Source organism: Ammospiza caudacuta, chromosome 28 (assembly GCF_027887145.1).
Source record: "Ammospiza caudacuta isolate bAmmCau1 chromosome 28, bAmmCau1.pri, whole genome shotgun sequence".
NCBI classification, from domain to species: Eukaryota; Metazoa; Chordata; class Aves; order Passeriformes; family Passerellidae; genus Ammospiza; species Ammospiza caudacuta.
The window spans coordinates 4,135,050-4,152,402 of NC_080620.1; the positions used below are offsets into that span (position 1 = coordinate 4,135,050).

The following is a 17,353-nucleotide window of genomic DNA, read 5'->3' on the forward strand; positions in this document are numbered from 1 at the left end:
CACTCCTGCAGCTGAACTGCATCAAACTCCTGTCTCTGCACTTTTACTGGAGTGGGACAAAGCAAAATGCTGCTCTGTTCATCCCAGTCCATGCAGAGCAGACCTGGAGCTGGAAATGGAAATGAGTTCAACTTCTCCCAGCCTGTCATCTCAGAATTTAGGAACTGCCAGAAACCAGCCCCTGAGGCAGCAGTGGAAGAGCCTGAAAGCCTGCTTTCCCTGGAAGGATCAGAGTGGAATGATGTTCAGTGGAAAACCAGTGCTCATAGCTCAGCTCTGTGAATATTTGGTGCTCCTGGGATGGGGATTGTAGGGCAGGGAGGAAAAGCTGCCAAGATCTCAGGAGTTCCAACCTCCTCCCTGTGGATCATCCACCACCTCCCCTCTGCCCTGTGCTTTTGCTGAAGGACTTCCTGCTCACACACTGCATTTTGTTACTAACTCACTGACCTGCTGCAGCACTTCAAGTGATGAAGTGGATGCAGAATTCTACCTCTGTCCCTTGTTTCCAAGGCAACCATCTTCCCTTCCCTCTCTACAAGTGTCACACTTAATTTGTTCAGGCGCAGATCCCGTCGCAGGAGTTCAGAGCACGAGAGGGGAGGCACTTCCACTTTTTTGTTAGTGGAGGTGCAAATTAACCTCACTGCAGGCTGGGCTCCCCTCCTGGAGCTCCTGTAGGCTCTGAGATGCTGTGCTGTTCAAACCTGGGTACCAAACCCCTTGGAAATCCCTGTGGTGCTGCTGAAGGCTCCTTTACAGAGGCTGACTGCTGCTGGGCTGTGTTGGAGGGAGGGAGAGAGGCTTCTCTGAGCCTCTGCTGCTGCCTGTGCCCTTGTGGGCTTTCCCCATCCCTTCTCTGTAGTGCCAGGACACAAAGAAGCATTCCTCTTCCTTCCTGAGGCACCTGGCTCAATTTTCATGGAAGGGATGTTTCCTTCTTTTACCCACCTTCTGCAAATCAGCTTTGTAACGTGGTCTGTTAAAGGACTGAATCTCCAGAACTTCTTGCAGGAGTCTGAGCCGTTCTCTGCTACATTTGGTGCTGCTCTCAGCTGGGAGGAGCTGCTGTTTTCATACTTTTGTTTGCTCTGAATGTGACTGAAGAGCTTGGACATCTCTTGATCCAGATCTCTGTTACCTTTGGTGCTACCACCAGCCTGGAGGAGCTGCTGTTTTCATACTTTTGTATGAAAACACTGAACTGAAGAGCTTGGACATCTCTTGATCCAGCAAGATATATATATATATATATATATATATATATATATATATATCTATCTCAAAAATTTTGGTGCTCCTGGGATGGGGATTGTAGGGCAGGGAATTTGTGTGAGGAAATGTGATTGCAGGAACACTGCTGTGTGTGTGTGTTGCCTCTCCCTGGGACATTGTGTGCCTTCCACAATTGCCTGTGAGGGAGCTGAGCTCAACTGGAGCCCTGTTCATTGCTGCTTGTGGTGACAGTGACCTTCCAGGGAGCTCGAGGCCCTTACATGGCATCACAGGAGGTGGAGAATTGCTCATCCTGACCCTGGCTGGCAGGGCAGGGATCTGCAGCTTGGCATCTGCTCTCAGAGAAAGCCATCCCTGTGCAGACCAAGCCAAGTGCAATGTTTGTGACCCAAATGGGAAGTGAATAGCTGGGAGTGTTGGAAAGCTGCAGCTGTGCTTACAAGATTCTTATTTTAACCTTGCTTATACCAGGACTTGAAAAGAGCAGAGGGAGGACTTGTGATGGGAGATCTGAGCTTGGGAGCTGCAAACCAAACAGGCTCATTAAGCACTGGGCAACCCAGATTCCTTTTTTTCCTTCAGTCCTTGACCCTTGGTGTCTTATCTCCCTGTGGCTGATAGCAGCTGTCTGGCCACTTCTGCCTAGCAGGATCACAATTAACACTTGTGCTGCTGCTGCCTGGGGCTTCTGAGCTTTGCAGGCTCCTCAATGAGCTTGTGGAATAGGAGGAAATAATCCCTTACTACTGCTGCCTTCACTCTGAAGCACTTCTAAGCCACTCCCAGCCCTTTGAAGCATAGAGCAGAGAGGAATCTGCTTCTTGCAGAGGGATGTTCTGCTCAAGGGGCAATTCTGAGATGCAAAATCTTTTCTTTGCCCTCAAGGTTAAAGCAGCTGCCACAAGCACCAGGTAACTGTGAGTGTGCCAGTGCAGTTGGCTCAGAAAACATCCCTGAAACTGGGAATAACTGGTGGAACTCTCATCAGCAGGGCTCTGACCCAGCCATATTTGGGGTTGTGGTGAGGGCAGGGTTGAGGAGAGGCTTTATCTCATGGCCATCACTGACCAGGAGCTGCTGCTTTCTGGCTCAGGCCAGTTCTGGAACTGGTTTCCAGTTCCAAAAGCCAGTGGTCCTCAGCTGAGGTGCAAATCTTCAGTGACAACCTCCAGCACCAGCACAGAAAGCAAAATGTCTGTCCCTGCTGGAAAATCCTTGCCAGCAAATACTCCACTACTCCATACAGAATTGCTCAAGGCTCCTTCCAAGAGGTCTTTGATTTTTCTTAGAACTTCAATGGATTTCTCTTTTCACTCTCTATCCTCATTACCATATATGCATATGCAAGTGTTTGAAATCACCTCCCAGAGGATGGAAGCATAATGACTGGAGTACAGTGATTCAGGTTTCTGCTGCTAATAAAAACCTATTTTTACTCTCCTGGTAAGTAGGACAGGAGGGAAGAGTGAGGCAGAGCTGAAATACAGCAAAATAAAAACACCAGTTGCCATAGACTTCCAGGCTTTTTTTCCCTTTAAAATTCTCCTTTCAGCAGCCATCACTCTGATCTCATTTGTCCTGGATATTCCCTTCTCCTGAGGTCTCTGGTGTGGAGTTTGGATCTCTCAAGCCCCAGTGCCTCTGGCTAAACCAGCTGGTTGCTGGTGGTTCCTCTGGCTCTGTGCTGCTGATCCTGCCAGGCTGGATCAGCCCAGGCTGGATTTGCTGTTCTGGCAATCTCTTCCTCAATGAACAGAGTCTCCAGAGAAGAGAAATGGATTGATCCCATTAGGAGAGCAGTGTGCCATGCATGTCACCAAGGAAGCCATCCATGGATCTGGGAAGGGCCCTGGGTCAGAATTATGTTGTCCAGCAGCTGGGATGGGCTTTAACTCCTTTAGTGCCCCTTCAGGGACTGGAGGTGACAATTGCCAGATGAAATCTGAAGCAGCTTCTATCCCTCTTCCCAAACAACACCTTCCTTCCTGCAAACAAGGAGCTGCCGAACTCCATTTCTGCAGAGAAAACAGTTTAAAGATGATAATGGTGAAGCAGTCTCTGGATGAGAATTCACCCCTCCCTTGAATCCTGCCTGATTTGTCCCAGTAGCTGCATTTCCTTTTGTTTATCTCCTCACTCCTCTCCTTTCCCTGATAGTTTTGTTAGAATCCCACTTTTTTTTTAGGCCGGCTGTCAAAGCAGTGTAAGACTTAGAACAAAATGATAATTACAGCTCTGCGCAGGAGGTGCCTTCAGCCTTCCTTCCTGAAAGGAATTTGGAACTGGGGTGATAAAAACCAGATGGCTCAGGTTGGTGAGAGTTCTTGGGCTGGCTCAGGCCCTCCTCCGTGCTTGGAGGCCAGGAGTTTACAGGATGCCAACTGCAGGGTGGGAAGCATTTGTGTCCCATCAGGCTCATGTGGGCTGCAAAGTTGTGTTAGAGGTACCTGAGTCTGGAGGAACTTCTGCTCCCACCCACATTTAGGGGGTCATTGGGAGTGTGGAGGCTCCAGGAAACTTTGGGTGCCCACATGCAGCACTGGGAGATGTCCCAGACAGTCTGGAGTCAGAGCTCTGCTATGGGAGCACGATGAAAACCTAAGAGGTTTATCCCATCTGGCTCTGGGATGCTGCTGGAAGCAGCCTGCTGGATTCCTGATCTGATTAGGAACAGCTTTCAGATATCCTTTCCTGGCCAGATGGCAGCACAGGGTTTGGTGGTGATAGGAGTCCCTTGAGACACGGGGGGATAAAAAGATAAAGTATTCACATTTCTGCTGTGGCCTTAGTGCAAACTGGCTTTTAGAGGAAACTGCTGCAGTAAGTGCCCCTCTCAGGCTGAGATCTTTAAATTTGTGTGTGTTGGGCTGGATCAGCCTCAGCTTCAGGATAGAGGAAGTTCCTTCTGTCCTGCTTGCTTGGATTACAGAACTCAGGAGCTCTGGCAACTCTGCTGGTTTGTTTTAACTTACAGGTAGTTTGGGCTGGAGTTAGTGATGGAGAGAATGGTCCTGAGCTTCTCTCTGTGCCTGTCCCTCTGTTCTGTCCCATCCCAGTGTGTCCCAATCCTGACACCTGCCCAGACCTTTTGTTTTCTCCTTACCTGGCATGGGTGGAACTCCCAGCTCTGAGTATCCAGGTGGGCTGGGGCCACCCTCATTGGAGAACTCCTGCATGCCTTGTGCACTGACCCAGCTCTGCCCTTGGGCTCTCTGCAGCTGGTTTAGGAAGAAACATGCTCAGGCAGAGGCGCTGGTGCCCATCCCTCCCAGCCCTGAGACAAAGGACAGGTGGAGGAGCATGACGGCGGTGCCTTACCTGGAGGATCTGCATGGCTACAATGAGGAAGAGGATGATGACTTGTATGACATTGAAGATGATATCATCTACACTCAGGACTTCACAGTACCAGGTAGGGGAGAAATGGTTGTGGGGGATTTTTGGGGGGGTTTAAAGCTTTTTTAAGGAAAGGCCTTGAGGTCTGAATGATCCTTTCAGCAGAGGAGATTCTCGGTTGTGGAATGGTGTGAGTGAGCCATGATGCTCCAGATTCCTCAGTCCTTTATTTGATCAACCAGGATACCCATCCCAGTTTTACCCCTGTGCCAGCTTCCTCCCATCTCCCACCAACAGCTGCTGCTGGGCTCTGCTGTTCAGCACAGTTAATTCTTTGGACCAATTTTGCTAGAATGAGTTATTTGTGAGCAGAGCCCTGAAATGACTCTGCCTTCAGGGTATGTGGCACACCTGGGGGATCCCCTGGTCCCAGCCTGGTCCTTGCCTTCCCCAGCTCCATGTCCATCCCAGCTGAGCAGGGTGAGCGCCATGCAGGCAGGTATCTGAGGTTAGGGATCACACTGACACCAGGAATTTCACCCTCCTCATACAAACAGCAGCGTTTAAACCCAAATCAGAGCTGTCATGGCAGATGACAGGCAGATCTTCCATGTTCTCTATGTAACTTGTGCTGTTTCAGAGGAATTAGAGATCTAAAGGGTGAGAGGGGCTGCTGAGGTGGGATGTGCAGAGTTTGTGGTGGGCAGGAATCCCCTCAACACTCATGGGAGGAGCAGGGTGAGGAGGTCCCAGCACAGACCCTCGGTGGGTTTGTGAGCCATTGCAGAGGTGGGGGCAGCTGCAGAGGGAATAAATGTGAATTTTTCCACCGAAATCTTCCTGCAGCATCTCTTTGAACCTGCCCAGTGATCCCATATTGAAATATAAATGAAAAGCCCCCGTGTGCATGGGGGATGAGTTCAGCTGTGGCTCTGCTGGGCAGCCAGAGCAGGAGTGTGAGTGACTCATGGCTGGGGGTGGCTGTTGGGTTTGAGAGGGAGGGGGGAAAGAGGAAACCTCATTAAATCCTGTGTTCTTCAGAGGAAGAAGGGGCTTTGAGGAAGTGCTTTCATTTTTAAAGGGTTATTTAAAGATTCATGCAGCTCTGTGGGGAGATGTAAATGTTCCAAGCCCTTGGTTCAATCGGTGTTAAACATCCCATCCAGAGAGGGTGGAGGAGAGGATGGCTGTGGCCTGGAGGCACAATCCTCTCCCCATCTTGTGCAGTGAAGGGATGTGGTCATCCTGGTCTTGCTTGGTGCTTTTGTGCTGCCTCAGGTCTAGAAGCTGAGCTCTGCTCTTTCCTGTCCTACATTAACCCCTCCTCTGCTGCAGCCCCATCCTGCAGCACCTGCTCCTCCTGGGTTTTTCAGTCTGAGGCTGGAAAACACAGCCAGGACTGGAGCTTCTGAGCCAAGCCTGGTGCTCAGGAAACTGCATTCCTGGCTGCTCACCGTGCCTGTGTGCTCAGTCTGACAAACAGCAATTCAAAGCCTCTTTGCTGTGTTATTTTGAAACCTTTTTTGGTGCCTGAATGAGCTGGATGCGGAGCCATTAAGAATGTGAGGGGTGGCAGGGATGAGCAGGCCACGTTGCTGGTTCCTCTCTCAGCTCTGCCTTTATTTATATTATTTTTAGCCCTGCTGGTGGTGAGGGTGAGGTGGGCAGGAGCTGCTCGGGCAGACACAGCGCTGGGTCAGCGGTTCCGCGGGGGCAGCAGTTGCCAAGACTTCAGCCCGTGCTGAATTTTTATTTTCATTAATTTGAACGTCAGCAACTGTCATTGGTGAAGGAGGTAAAATTAGCTCACGATTCACCTCCCTCCTTGATATCCATAATAGACTCCCGGGACTGTGCTTTTGAAGCAGGGGAAGGAGGGGAGGAGGGAAGAGTCACACAAAAGACAAGTGAGCTGTTTGGATAGATTCTTTTTCCCTCCCCAGTCAGAAATGTTAATTGACTTGGCCCGAGTTCAGCTGAGGGAGGGGAAGGAGAAGTGCTCAGCTTTGCTCTGAATGGGGTTGTTTGAGGCTCTGCAGTTGTGCTGGTGGGATGGAGGGATGGCATGAAAAGCCTGGAGCTCTGGGCTGCTGTAGCCTGACCCATGGAGCCCCATGCCTGGAAGCTCTGGTCCCATGTTTCCCTTCTAAAACTTGGACTCCTGAGCCCTTTCCAGCCATCAGCTGGTTGCTGGTGGTTCCTCTGGGCTCCAGAGGGGTCAGGCACTGGAGGAATCCATGAGCTTTGTGCTCCTGATCCTCCTGCTGTGCCAGTCACTGCCTGAGTGCCAGAGGCATTGGGGGCCAGAGCACCTCCATCACTGCGATCCCTTGTGGTGAGCTGGGCTGGACCAGGAGCTGTGGTGCCACTGCAGGTGCCACCAGCTCCAGCAGTGCCAGGGTTGGCTGCCAGCACCCAGGAGCTGTCCCTGGTCAGTCAGTCCCTGTCTGTTCTCATGGCAGGAGTGCTCAGGTAAGCAGCCCCAAGCCAGTGACTGGGAGCTGTGGTAACGCTGGGAGGGTACAGGGGGAGATCCAGGAGGAAATAATTGTATGTGTAACTCAGGATACACCCCTCCCTCCCCATCTCTGGCAGTGGCAAGGCTCAGGGGTCCGAGGTGGGACCCCCAATGTGTTCCCCAGAGGAGCAGCAGCTCTCCCAGCAGCCCTGTGCCCCCCCAGGTGCCAGCAGTGGGGTGATGGTTGGCGCAAGCGGAGCTGACGTCCTGCCCAGCCTTGGCAGAGAAAGGATTGAGCATCCTTTAAAGAAAATTATACATAATCGTCTTACAGCCTTTGCTTCCACTCAAACCTCTGAGTCATAACTGAAGGGCCCTGGAGCGTGACGTTCCTGCTGGAAGGAAATTGCCTCGGCTGGATCCGGTGGGGGGGAGCCAGGGGCCTGACAAAGCCTCTCCTCAGCCTGTGCTGGGCTGGGGGCTGCTCCCTGCTCCTGTTCATCCCACCCTGGGATGCAGCCACATCCCTGTGTCACTCCCTGAGTGAGGGGATGTGACCCAAACCCCGGCTGTGGCAGCAGGAGATGCCTCTGGAAATGGCTCTTCACCTGCTCTGCTGAGTCACATGGAGCTGAGGATGGAGAAGGGCTGATGACACCCATGGGGTGTTCCCTCAGGGGACAGTGACACAGCTGAACCCCTGCCAGGAGAGGCTGCAAACACTCCCAGCCCCTGGGCACCCCCAGGTTGGTACCTGGGGCTGGGACCTGCACAGAAGGCAGGAGGAAAGAGGGGTGACCTCGTCCATTGCTGCCCCTCTGCTCCCAGAGGAGCTGAGCTGCTGCCTGAGCTCTGGGGCAGGGCACAGGTGCAGTCTCAGGCTCCCAGCTGTAGGAGTGTTGGGGGTAGGACGGTCAGGATGGATGGAGATGAGAGATCTCTGCAGCCAGGTAATGGAATTTGAGGTTTATTGCAAAGGGCCTGGGTGCAGGGCCCTGCTGGGAGCTGCCAGGCACAGCTCAGAGCAGGGCTGAGAGAAGAGAGGGGGAGAGAGTAAAAAGGGTAAGAGAGCAAAAGGGGTAAGAGAGTGAGGTTCCCATTACAATACAATAAATCTTCTTCTGTATTGAATATTCTAATTCTCACTAACCAATCTAGTACAATATACAAATCCTATAGCATTTGCATACTGCCTATAAGAATCGTTACATTACCATACTGTGCTACATTTTAAACCCTAAAAACTCCTCTTTGGGCTCCTTCTGCCAAACCAGTAGGGTCTGCTCTGACCCTTGGAGCTGTCAGCAAGCAGAGGGTGTTCCATCAAAAGGGGGTTGCCTTCAGCCACGCCATTATTTTCCTGTTGTTCAGTAACTAAGGGATCTCAGAGCTTGCTTTCATTTCAATCTCACTTACAGTTTCCATATTCTCAAAATCTTTTTGCCAGGCAATCATATTTATAAGGCTTTCCTGTTTCATCTTCCCCAACACCTGGCTTTGCACATCCGGGGTTGGGGATCCCTCACAGGAGCAGGAACAGGAGCAGGAACAGGAGCAGGATCCATGGCGGCTCTGCTGCCCCCTCTGACTGTGGCCGTTCCCTTGCAGGACAGGTGCCTGAGGAGGAGGAGGCCGGGCAGAACGGGCAGAGCCGCGGCAGGGGGCTGCCCAAGGCCTTGTGCATGAACGGGACGGAGCCGGGGCAGCTGAGCAGCGCCAGGGCCAAGGGCGAGCGCCGCGCCAGCGCCTCCTCCAACCCCTCCCGCAAGGCCTGCTCTGCCAGCAGCAAGATCCGCAAGCTCTCCACCTGCAAGCAGCAGTGAGCTCTGCCCAGGTACTGCTGGGGCACTCTGGGCCCTGCCCGAGGGAGCTGGGGGGTTTCTGAGCTGTGGGCAGGGCGAGGGAGTTGAGGGTGTTTTGTAGTCTGGATCCTGAGCGTCCCTCTGCAGAGTTCCTGGTAGCCGGGGCTTGGATTTCCTGTGGTGCTGGGGGTGCAGAGCCCCTCTCAATGCCCTGCTGTGCCCACCTGGCTCTGCTCTAGTCTGCCCTGTCATGTGAGAGGTGCTGTAGTGATCTCTGTCCCCTCCTGGGCTGTGCTATGCCACCCCCTTTCCCTGGCACCTCTGCCATGCTCCCAGCCTCACCACCTACCTGGAGTTGGGGAGCATAAAGGGATGCTGAGCCCTTTTCCTTGGCACCAGGGCCCCTCTGCTCTGCTCCCAGCCTCACCACCTACCTGGAGTTGGGGAGCATGAAGGGATGCTGAGCCCTTTTCCTTGGCACCAGGGCCCCTCTGCTCTGCTCCCAGCCTCACCACATACCTGGAGTTGGGGAGCATGAAGGGATGCTGAGCCCTTTTCCTTGGCACTAAGGCTCCTCTGCCCTGCTCCCAGCCTCACCACCTACCTGGAGTTGGGGAGCACAGAGGGATGCTGAGCCCCAGGATGGGGCATGGGACATACCCCTGGCCCTGTCACCCATGCCCAAGCCACTTCCAGGGGAAGCTGAGCCCTCTCCCTGCTTTCCCCCCCTCCTTGCAGCTCCTTCCTCCCCAGCTCCCAGCCCTGTCCCCTCCTTCCCACCCCTCATTCATAACGGAGCCAGCAGTGAGTCATGTTCAGCCTCATCCGCCCCCGGCCTCATGCTCGTCACGGCGCTGCTGGGGCTGAGCTCTGTTATCTCCTGGATCACGACCAGCTTTGTGGTGTGAAAAAAGCCCGAAATAAAAGCCGGATCCTCCCCCTGCAGCTGTCAGAGGCCCGTGGCAGCTCCATCTTTAATTCATGGGGGCAGTGAGTCACCTGCGGGGAGTCAGTGCAGCCTGAGCCTGGGATGGGGCTCCCCTGGACCTGCTGCTGCTCCTGCCCCTTCCTGCCCCAAGCCTGGCTGGGTCACTCCCCTCCTTAGCCTAGAAACCTTTTGAAGGAAGGGATTGCTCCTCTCCTTGGCATAAATTACATTCCTTGGCACCAATTCCTAGTCAGGGGTTTTGCTTTGCTGGGCTCACCTGGCTGAGGGACTCCCTAAAACCTTCCAGGGACAGCACAGGGATCCCAAACCCCTCGCTCCCATCCCAAGGTGCCAGAGGGAGCCCCAGAGCAGGGTGCAGGGCAGAAGCACAGCCAGCACCCCAAACTGGGCATCCCCTTCCATCCCTAACCCCCTTTTCTCTGTTCTCCCCACAGCATCCCTGGGCCCGGGCCAGCCTGTGTCCCCCCTCCTTGCCCCAGCTCTGCCTCTCTCCTGGGACTGGACTGTGCTTGCAATCCAAAAGGAAACCAGAAGAAACCAACCAAGGAGCCCCCCCGTTCCTTCCCTGCCCGCACCCCCTGCTCCGGCCAGCGCCAGGACACGAAGCTGCAGTGGCCACACCCTCCTCCCTGCCCATCCCATCGGACACCTGGGAGTTGAACTCTGCAGCTGCCGGGACGCTGCCCCCTACCCCCCGATCACTCTTTGCCAATCAAGACACTGATTCTGTTTTTAATTTTGCGATGGGAAGGGTGGGATGAGGGGTCAAGGGGCCCCCTGGCCATGTAGAGTCGTGCAAAGCCATTGCCGTGCACTTTATGTTTTAGACTACTGTTATATATTATATATTTTCCTCTCTCTTTTTTTTTTTTTTTGTTTTAATTTTTTTGTTTGTTTGTTTTTTGTTTATATTTGCGGTATATTTAGAGATTCCTACACATCGTGATGTGTTAAAATAAACCAGATGAGGAAAAAACAAACCAAAAAAAAACAGGTATTAAAACAAAGCAGAACTCTATTACACCTGCATGCTGCACGGGGGCTCGGAGGGGCTCAGAAGGGAACAGGGCCCAGGAAGGGCTCAGAGCTTAGGAGGAATCTGAGCTCCAAAGGGATCAGGGTGGTGGCAGCCACTTGGCTTTTTTTTCTGCCTTTTTTTTTTTTTCTTTTCTTCCCCCTTTTTTTTTCTTTTTTTTTTTTTTTTTTTTTCTTTTTTTAAAGAAAAATAAAGTGAAAACAGCAGGTGGGTTTCATGTCCTTCCTCCTGCAGCAGGCGGGGTCAGGGGTATGACCAGCCCCTCCTTTTCCTTTTCCTTTTGGAAGGGCACAGCCCCCCAGGCAAACCCTACATTTATGGGGCAATGCCAGGCCTGGAGCCCCCCTACCCTCACCACCCCACCCCCAAAAGGTAAGAAAAGAGCTCAGAGATGTCACGGTTGGTTTTGGTTTTTCTCCTTTGTTTATAGACTTAAAAACGCAGAGGTGATGGAGGGAGAGCTTTGGGCAGAGCCTGCACAGAGGGAAGGGGCAACCCGGCCTCTACTCGCATGCAATGGGGGTTTGGGGGGGCCCTGCCTGTCCCCCCCCCTGCTGCCGAGTCCCAGGTGCCACAGCCAGGGCTGGGCTGGGGCAGTTTCTTTGTTTTCCTCTTTTTTTTCACCCGTCCTTTGAAACACAAATAAAAACCCAATAAAAAATGAACACCCCGCCCCGCCTCCCCCACCACGGAGCAGCAGCAGCCGCCTCTGTAAAAATCAATAAATATCCTTGAGCTCCTGGGGGGCACGGGGGGTCACCCACAGCCCATGCTGGGGATGCCCCTCTCTGCTCTCACCGGGCACCCTCACCCCTCCTGGGGGTATTTTTGGGGTCCCCAGGGCCGATCCTTCCCCCCAAACCCTTGGGCTGCCATTCTGGGGTCCCCCAGGAGGAGTTTGAGCCCCTGTAGAATCCCCCTGCTTCCAGTTTAGATCCCAGGCTCCCTGCAGACCTTGTGGGGAGGGGGTTTGGGATTGAGGAGGTGACTGCCCCATCCCCAAACCGCCCCCTGGCCAGGGTGGCACCACTGGGGACACCCAGCTCCGGCCCCTTTTCCTGGCTGCGGGGACGTTCCCGGCCGGACGAGAGGCTTATTGCTTGTAAAACCTCGGAGAGAGGCGAGAGCCAAGGTCTGAGCTACGGGGGCTTCAGCAAAGTTCCCTCAGCGCTGACCCCTCGGCTTCTCCACCGTGCCCCGACCCCCGGGGCTCCCCCAGCCCAGGCTCTCGCTATGGGAGCCGGGGGGCTCGGCCACCCCACGCTACCGGACCCTCGTGCTGGGGTCACAGCCAGGGGTCCCCATGTGCTCTCCTGGCCTCGGCACCCGGCAGCAGGAGGGGATGAAGCCCTGAACCTGTGCCGGGGTCTCTCCCCCTCATGCTGGGCCTAGACCGTGCTGTGGTCGGGGGAGGCATCGCTGGCAGCCACGGCCACGGCGCACTCGGGGGTCTCTCTCTCGGCCGCTCTCCTCAGGTGTCCATAGAGCCGCTCCTCCAGGCCGCCCGCGATCTTGTCCATGAGCTCCGAGCCGGAGCCCAGCCCCAAGCACCTCCCGGAGCCGGGGCAGTCATCGTCCTCAGGGGGCTCAGAGCCAGCCTTGGGCTCGGGGGCCGCCTCTCCGGGCTCCTCCACGATCACCTGGATCTCGGGGTCCGGCAGCGCCGGGGCAGGGGGGACCCCATCGGCCGCCTCCGCCGCCTCCTCATCGCCGGCGCTGACGATGCGGGGCAGGGGGCTGTGGAACCGCGAGTCCAGCGGGTAATTGGCGCTGTCGCCGCGGCGCAGGGGCGTCCGGTGCCGCTCCAGCGCCGGGTACCGCACGCCGGGGTCGCTGAACTGCTTCGTGTGCTGCCACTGCTTGCGCAGGTGGGTGCGGGAGCGGTGCTTGCCCCGCAGCGGGGACTCGTCGAACTGGGGGTCGTGGCGCACGAAGGCGTTGAACAGCGCGTCCGTCTTCTCGTCGATGCTGTAATCCCGCCGGGGCAGCCCCTCCCGGCCCGGGAACATCTGCCCGTACGGGGACCAGGCTAGGGGGCTGTGGGGACGGAGGTGTCCCCCCCCACCCGCTGCGCCCAGGGTGCTGCTCCCGCCCTCCTCCTCTTCCTCATCTTCCTCTTCCTCCTCCGGCTCCCGGCCCTCGAAGCTCTCGAAGATGGTTCCTTTCCGCCCGGCGCTGGTGAAGCAAATGCGCTTCTCGGAGGCTGTCTGGTCCTTCGGGGGACCCTCCTCGCCCCCCCGGCTGGGCGCCTCGATGGAGGCGTAGCCGCTGTCCATCTGCAGCAGCTTGCGTGTGCCGGGCTCCGACTCCTCCGCCTTGGGCCGAGCCCAGAACTTCTCCTCGGGGCCTTCGGGCTCATCCAGGGTAGGGGAAGGGCAGGGGGGCACTCCGCTGGCGGAGGACACGCTGTCCCCGCCGTCGCTGCGCACCGAGTCCTGGTCGTTGCTGCGCTCCGAGGCCGCGTACAGCTCCAGCGAGGCGCGCAGGCTCCAGATGTCGTGGTAGGCGCTGGGCTGCTCGGGCACGCTGGGCTCGCCGGGGCTGCCCGCGCCCCCCTCTCCTGGCTCTAGCCTGCGGGCAGCACCCCGGTGTCACGTCAGGGACAGACCCCGCAGGTGACGGGCAGGGATGTGCCAGCCCAGCCCCGGCAGGCTCTATCCACAGCAGCGCCATGGTGCCACCCGCTCCTGCATCCTGTTTCCATGCTGCTGCCACCACCGTGCCCATGCCCCAACCCAACCTCCCCATCACCAGCGCCCCCCGGACCCCTCACCCCAGACCCCTCACCCCACCAGAGCCGCAGAGGTGGGAGCACCCCATGCCCAGGGCAGCGCGGGGTCCCTCGGTGCCTTCCCGGTGCTCACCCATCCCCGTCCCCTCTTATCTACTGAAAAATACCTGCCGAGAGAGGGTGGGGGGCTGGCGGGGGAGGGCAGGAAGGGGCCCCCCGCGGGGTGGAAGGACACGTCGTCCGTGTGGGCAATGTACTGGATGATGTCGGTCTGGTGCGGGTCCCGGTCCTCCTGGTCCATGCTCTCGCTGGCCGCCCGCTGCCTCTGGAACTGCCGACGCTTGGGGGATCCTGGGGGGCGCAGGGCAGGGCTGGGGGGCACAACCCAAGCGGCAGCAGCATCCCCCCACCCACACGTGTCCCCCCACCCTGCACAGCCCCCTCGCTGACCCCCACCTCTGGTGTCCAGGCTGGACGCCCGCTGGGTGCTCTCCAGCTTCCACTTCTTGATCCTGAAGTAGGGGCTGGCCCCGTCCAGGCTGGCGTGGCGGCGCAGGCGGGTGAAGAACTGCAGGACGGTGCCCTGTGGGGGGGTCTGGGGGGGCTCCCCGGGGCCGGCACTGCCTCCCCCCGCCGCCTTCCCGCTCCTGGGTGCTGCTGTGAACTGGGGGGCCGGGGGGGCCGTGAGTGCCCGCTCGGACCCAATCGTGCCTCCCCAGCCCCCCCGCATCCCGCTCGGCTCCTTTGTCAGAGCTGGGCTGCAGCAGATGCACAAATGTCCCCCGGGGCAGGGAGCAGAGCCTGTTTCTAGCTGGATGCCCACGACTCTTCCTGAGCCCTGGCACGGAGCGAGGGGGCAGGGATGGGATCCATGGAGCAGGGAGGGAGCAGGACAGAACCCTTGGGAGCCCCTTCCCCTGCCCAGTCCTGCCCCAGCACTCACCGAAGGCCCCTCCCCGGAGTCGGAGGAGGCGGACGGGCTGGCCTCTGTGAAGCTGGTGTCCACGGTGGAGTTGTAGGTGTCCCCGGGCAGGGCAGAGCTGGGGCCCACGGCATGGCTGGGCAGCACTGGCCGGGGCAGGGCTCCTGCAGGGGGCTGTAAAGCAGAGCACGCTCAGGGGGGTTGGGGACAATGGGGGCCCCCTGCACCCCAGCATCTCCTGGGTCTACTTCCAGCAATGCCCTGAGGCCCAGCGGTGCCTCCCTGGGGTGCCGCAGGATGTCCCATCTGTCCCTCGGGCACTGAAAGCTCACCTGGAAGATGGCAAGGCCAGGCTTGGGCGGGGGCAGGCGGGGGGTCATGGCCAGGCTGTTCTCGCTGGACTCACACTCGTGGATGGTGACAATCTTGAGGGCAGGCGGCGGCAGGTGCAGGTGAGTCAGGCGCGCGTTCTTCAGGTGGTGGAAATCCCCCTCTGTCAGCGTGTACCTGTGGGACAGCTGGGTCAGGAGGGGCAGCCACAACCCCCTGTCCCCCCGTCAGCCCAGAGCTTCACCTCCTGCCCTTCTCCTGGGTCTTCTTGCCCTGGTCAAAGAGCGCGGCCTCGTTGAAGGAGACGCGCCGGGCAGTGGAGGAGCTGGAGGACAGGAACCTCTCACTCTCTGCATCCCGGTAGCTGGAGGACGACAGGCACTCGGGGTCCTCTGCTTTGCCAGTGATATCTGCAGAGAAGGGGGTCAGCAACCAGCTCCCCCCACCGCGGTGTGCCCCAGCTGAGGCTTGGCAAACTTGTTGCACTCATGGCCTCAATGCCAGCCTGGAATTTCCTGCTCACAGCCAGGGATGGCACAAGGGGTGTGTGGTGGTCGCTGCTCCCCTTGGGAGGGCCCAGGAGCTGCCTCACCCCCCTCCCCAAAACTCAGGATGCAGTTTGGGGGGATCAGCACTGGGGTCACTCACCCTGCGCCTGCTGCGAGTCATCCAGGTAAGTGGTGTTGGTTTTCTCAGGATCATCGCTGGCTCTGCGGGGGGAGGAGGATCAGAGGTGCCCGTGCCAGTCCCCCCGACCCTCCCTGCAGTGCCACACACCCCGGGGACAGCGGCGTGCTCACCCCTGGCCCACCTGGAGTGCCGACGATCGGCCTCGCAGCAGCGGCGGCAGATGATCAGGATGCCCGAGAGCAGCACCAGCGTGCCCCCGATGAAGATGGAGAGCAGGGCGAGGAGCAGCACGTACCCATCCTGCGGGGACACCTCGCCGGGCACCGCCTGCCCGGGGCCGAGGGGCTGAGCCGCGGGGATGCTCCGGGGGACCCCGGCGCACCCCGAACCTGCCCCCGCCGCGCTGACGCCAGCGCTGCCCCCGGAGCCGCCGCCCCCCGCCGCCCCCGGGCCCTGCGTGCACCACGGCAACGGCAACCGGGGAGGCTGAGCCGCCCCAGCCCCCGCTCCGAGTGCGAGAGGGATGGGGATAGGGACGGGGACGGGGATGGGGACGGGGACGGGGACGGCGACAGGACCCCCAAGCCTGCCCCACCCGGGGGAGAGGGGCTGATCCGGCAGCAGCGCCCAGGGCCCCGGACCCCCAGTACCCCCAGAGCATCCCAGCAGGACACAGAGCACTGGGAACTGTCACCCACTCAGCGCTGGCAGAGCAGGGGGTGACAGCGGGGCCCCCACCCGAGCGAAGGCTCCAGCCCTACGGCAGCCGCGAGAACCCCACAGCTCCGGACATGAATCCCCCCTTCCCATGAGAACCCCACAGCTCCGGACATGAATCCCCCCTTCCCATGAGAACCCCACAGCTCCGGACATGAATCCCCCCTTCCCATGAGAACCCCACAGCTCCGAACATGAATCCCCCCTTCCCATGAGAACCCCACAGCTCCAAACATTAATCCCCCTCCCATGAGAATCCCAAAGCTCCGAACATGAATCCCCCTCTTATGAGAACCCCACAGCTCCAAACATTAATCCCCCTCCCATGAGAATCCCAAAGCTCCGAACATGAATCCCCCTCTTATGAGAACCCCACAGCTCCGGACATGAATCCCCCCCGTCCCGCGGGACCCCCGGGCTGGCGGCTCGGGGAGGGGCGCCCGAGGCAGGCAGGGCAGGCAGGGACAGCAGCACTCACCGTGGCGCTCTCGGTCGCGTTGTCCCAGGGTGTTGGGTCATCGCTCATGGTCCGTCCCGGCCCGAGCGTGTCCTGGGGCGGGGGGAGACGGAGGGAGGCACCGGCCGGGACGGTGGGGCCGGGCCGGGGGGCGGCGGCGGCGGCTCCTGCCCGGCCCCTGCCCGGCACCGCGGTGCGGAGCTGCCGGGAGGGACCGGGAGGGAGGGACCGGGATGGAGAGATGGAGGGAGGGACCGGGATGGAGGGATGAAGGGAGGGTGTGCTCAGGGGAAGGATGAAGGGATGGAGGGTGTGGTCAGGAGCGAGGCAGGGATGGACGGATGGAGGGATGGGGAGGCGAGGGCAGAACCGCTGCCCCTCCCCAGGGACCCCCTGAGCCCCCGGACTCGCGTGGGCGCCAACCCCGGCCCCGCGAGGAGCGCCCACGGTCCCCACGCCCGGCTGGGACCGGAGCCCCCAAACCGTGGCCGGTGCCGGTGGCCAGAGCTGGCCCGGGGGGTGAATCCCTGCCCCAGCTCCGGGGTGACACCGCGCTGCCGCCCCCAAGGGACAAACGCAGCCCCCTTGGGGGGGACCCCGGCCGGGGGAGCTCGGGGGGAGCCGCGCTGGGGCTCCCGGCAGGGACGGGGGGCAGCGGCCGCCCCACAGCTCGTGGCGTGGGTGTCGCCGGAGCGCGACGGGTGACGCTCGTGAGTCATCCCGAGAGCGGCTCCGTCACCGGGCAGTCC

At 58.6% G+C, this 17,353-nt stretch overlaps 2 protein-coding genes across 3 annotated transcripts in view; one reads left to right on the plus strand and one right to left on the minus strand.

Annotated features, from left to right (window-relative positions):
• Window positions 1-10,890, plus strand: part of STK11 (serine/threonine kinase 11) — a 31,870-nt gene extending 20,980 nt beyond the window's left edge. For both annotated transcript variants that reach the window (XM_058821112.1, XM_058821113.1), the window contains 3 exons: window positions 4,455-4,648; window positions 8,639-8,864; window positions 10,216-10,890. In XM_058821112.1, coding sequence (XP_058677095.1) covers window positions 4,455-4,648; window positions 8,639-8,853 — 409 coding nt within the window. In that variant the 3' untranslated portion in view covers window positions 8,854-8,864; window positions 10,216-10,890. The remainder of the gene's footprint in view (window positions 1-4,454; window positions 4,649-8,638; window positions 8,865-10,215) is intronic.
• Window positions 10,891-11,435: 545 nt separating this feature from the next.
• Window positions 11,436-16,693, minus strand: CBARP (CACN subunit beta associated regulatory protein). Its single transcript, XM_058821191.1, has 9 exons — window positions 16,626-16,693; window positions 15,612-15,757; window positions 15,449-15,510; window positions 15,045-15,210; window positions 14,803-14,977; window positions 14,492-14,644; window positions 14,005-14,212; window positions 13,716-13,899; window positions 11,436-13,388 (listed from the first exon to the last, which is right to left on the minus strand). The coding sequence occupies exons 1-9, from the start codon at window positions 16,671-16,673 to the stop codon at window positions 12,206-12,208; spliced, it is 2,325 nt and encodes a 774-aa protein (XP_058677174.1). The 5' UTR covers window positions 16,674-16,693; the 3' UTR covers window positions 11,436-12,205.
• Window positions 16,694-17,353: the final 660 nt, after the last annotated feature.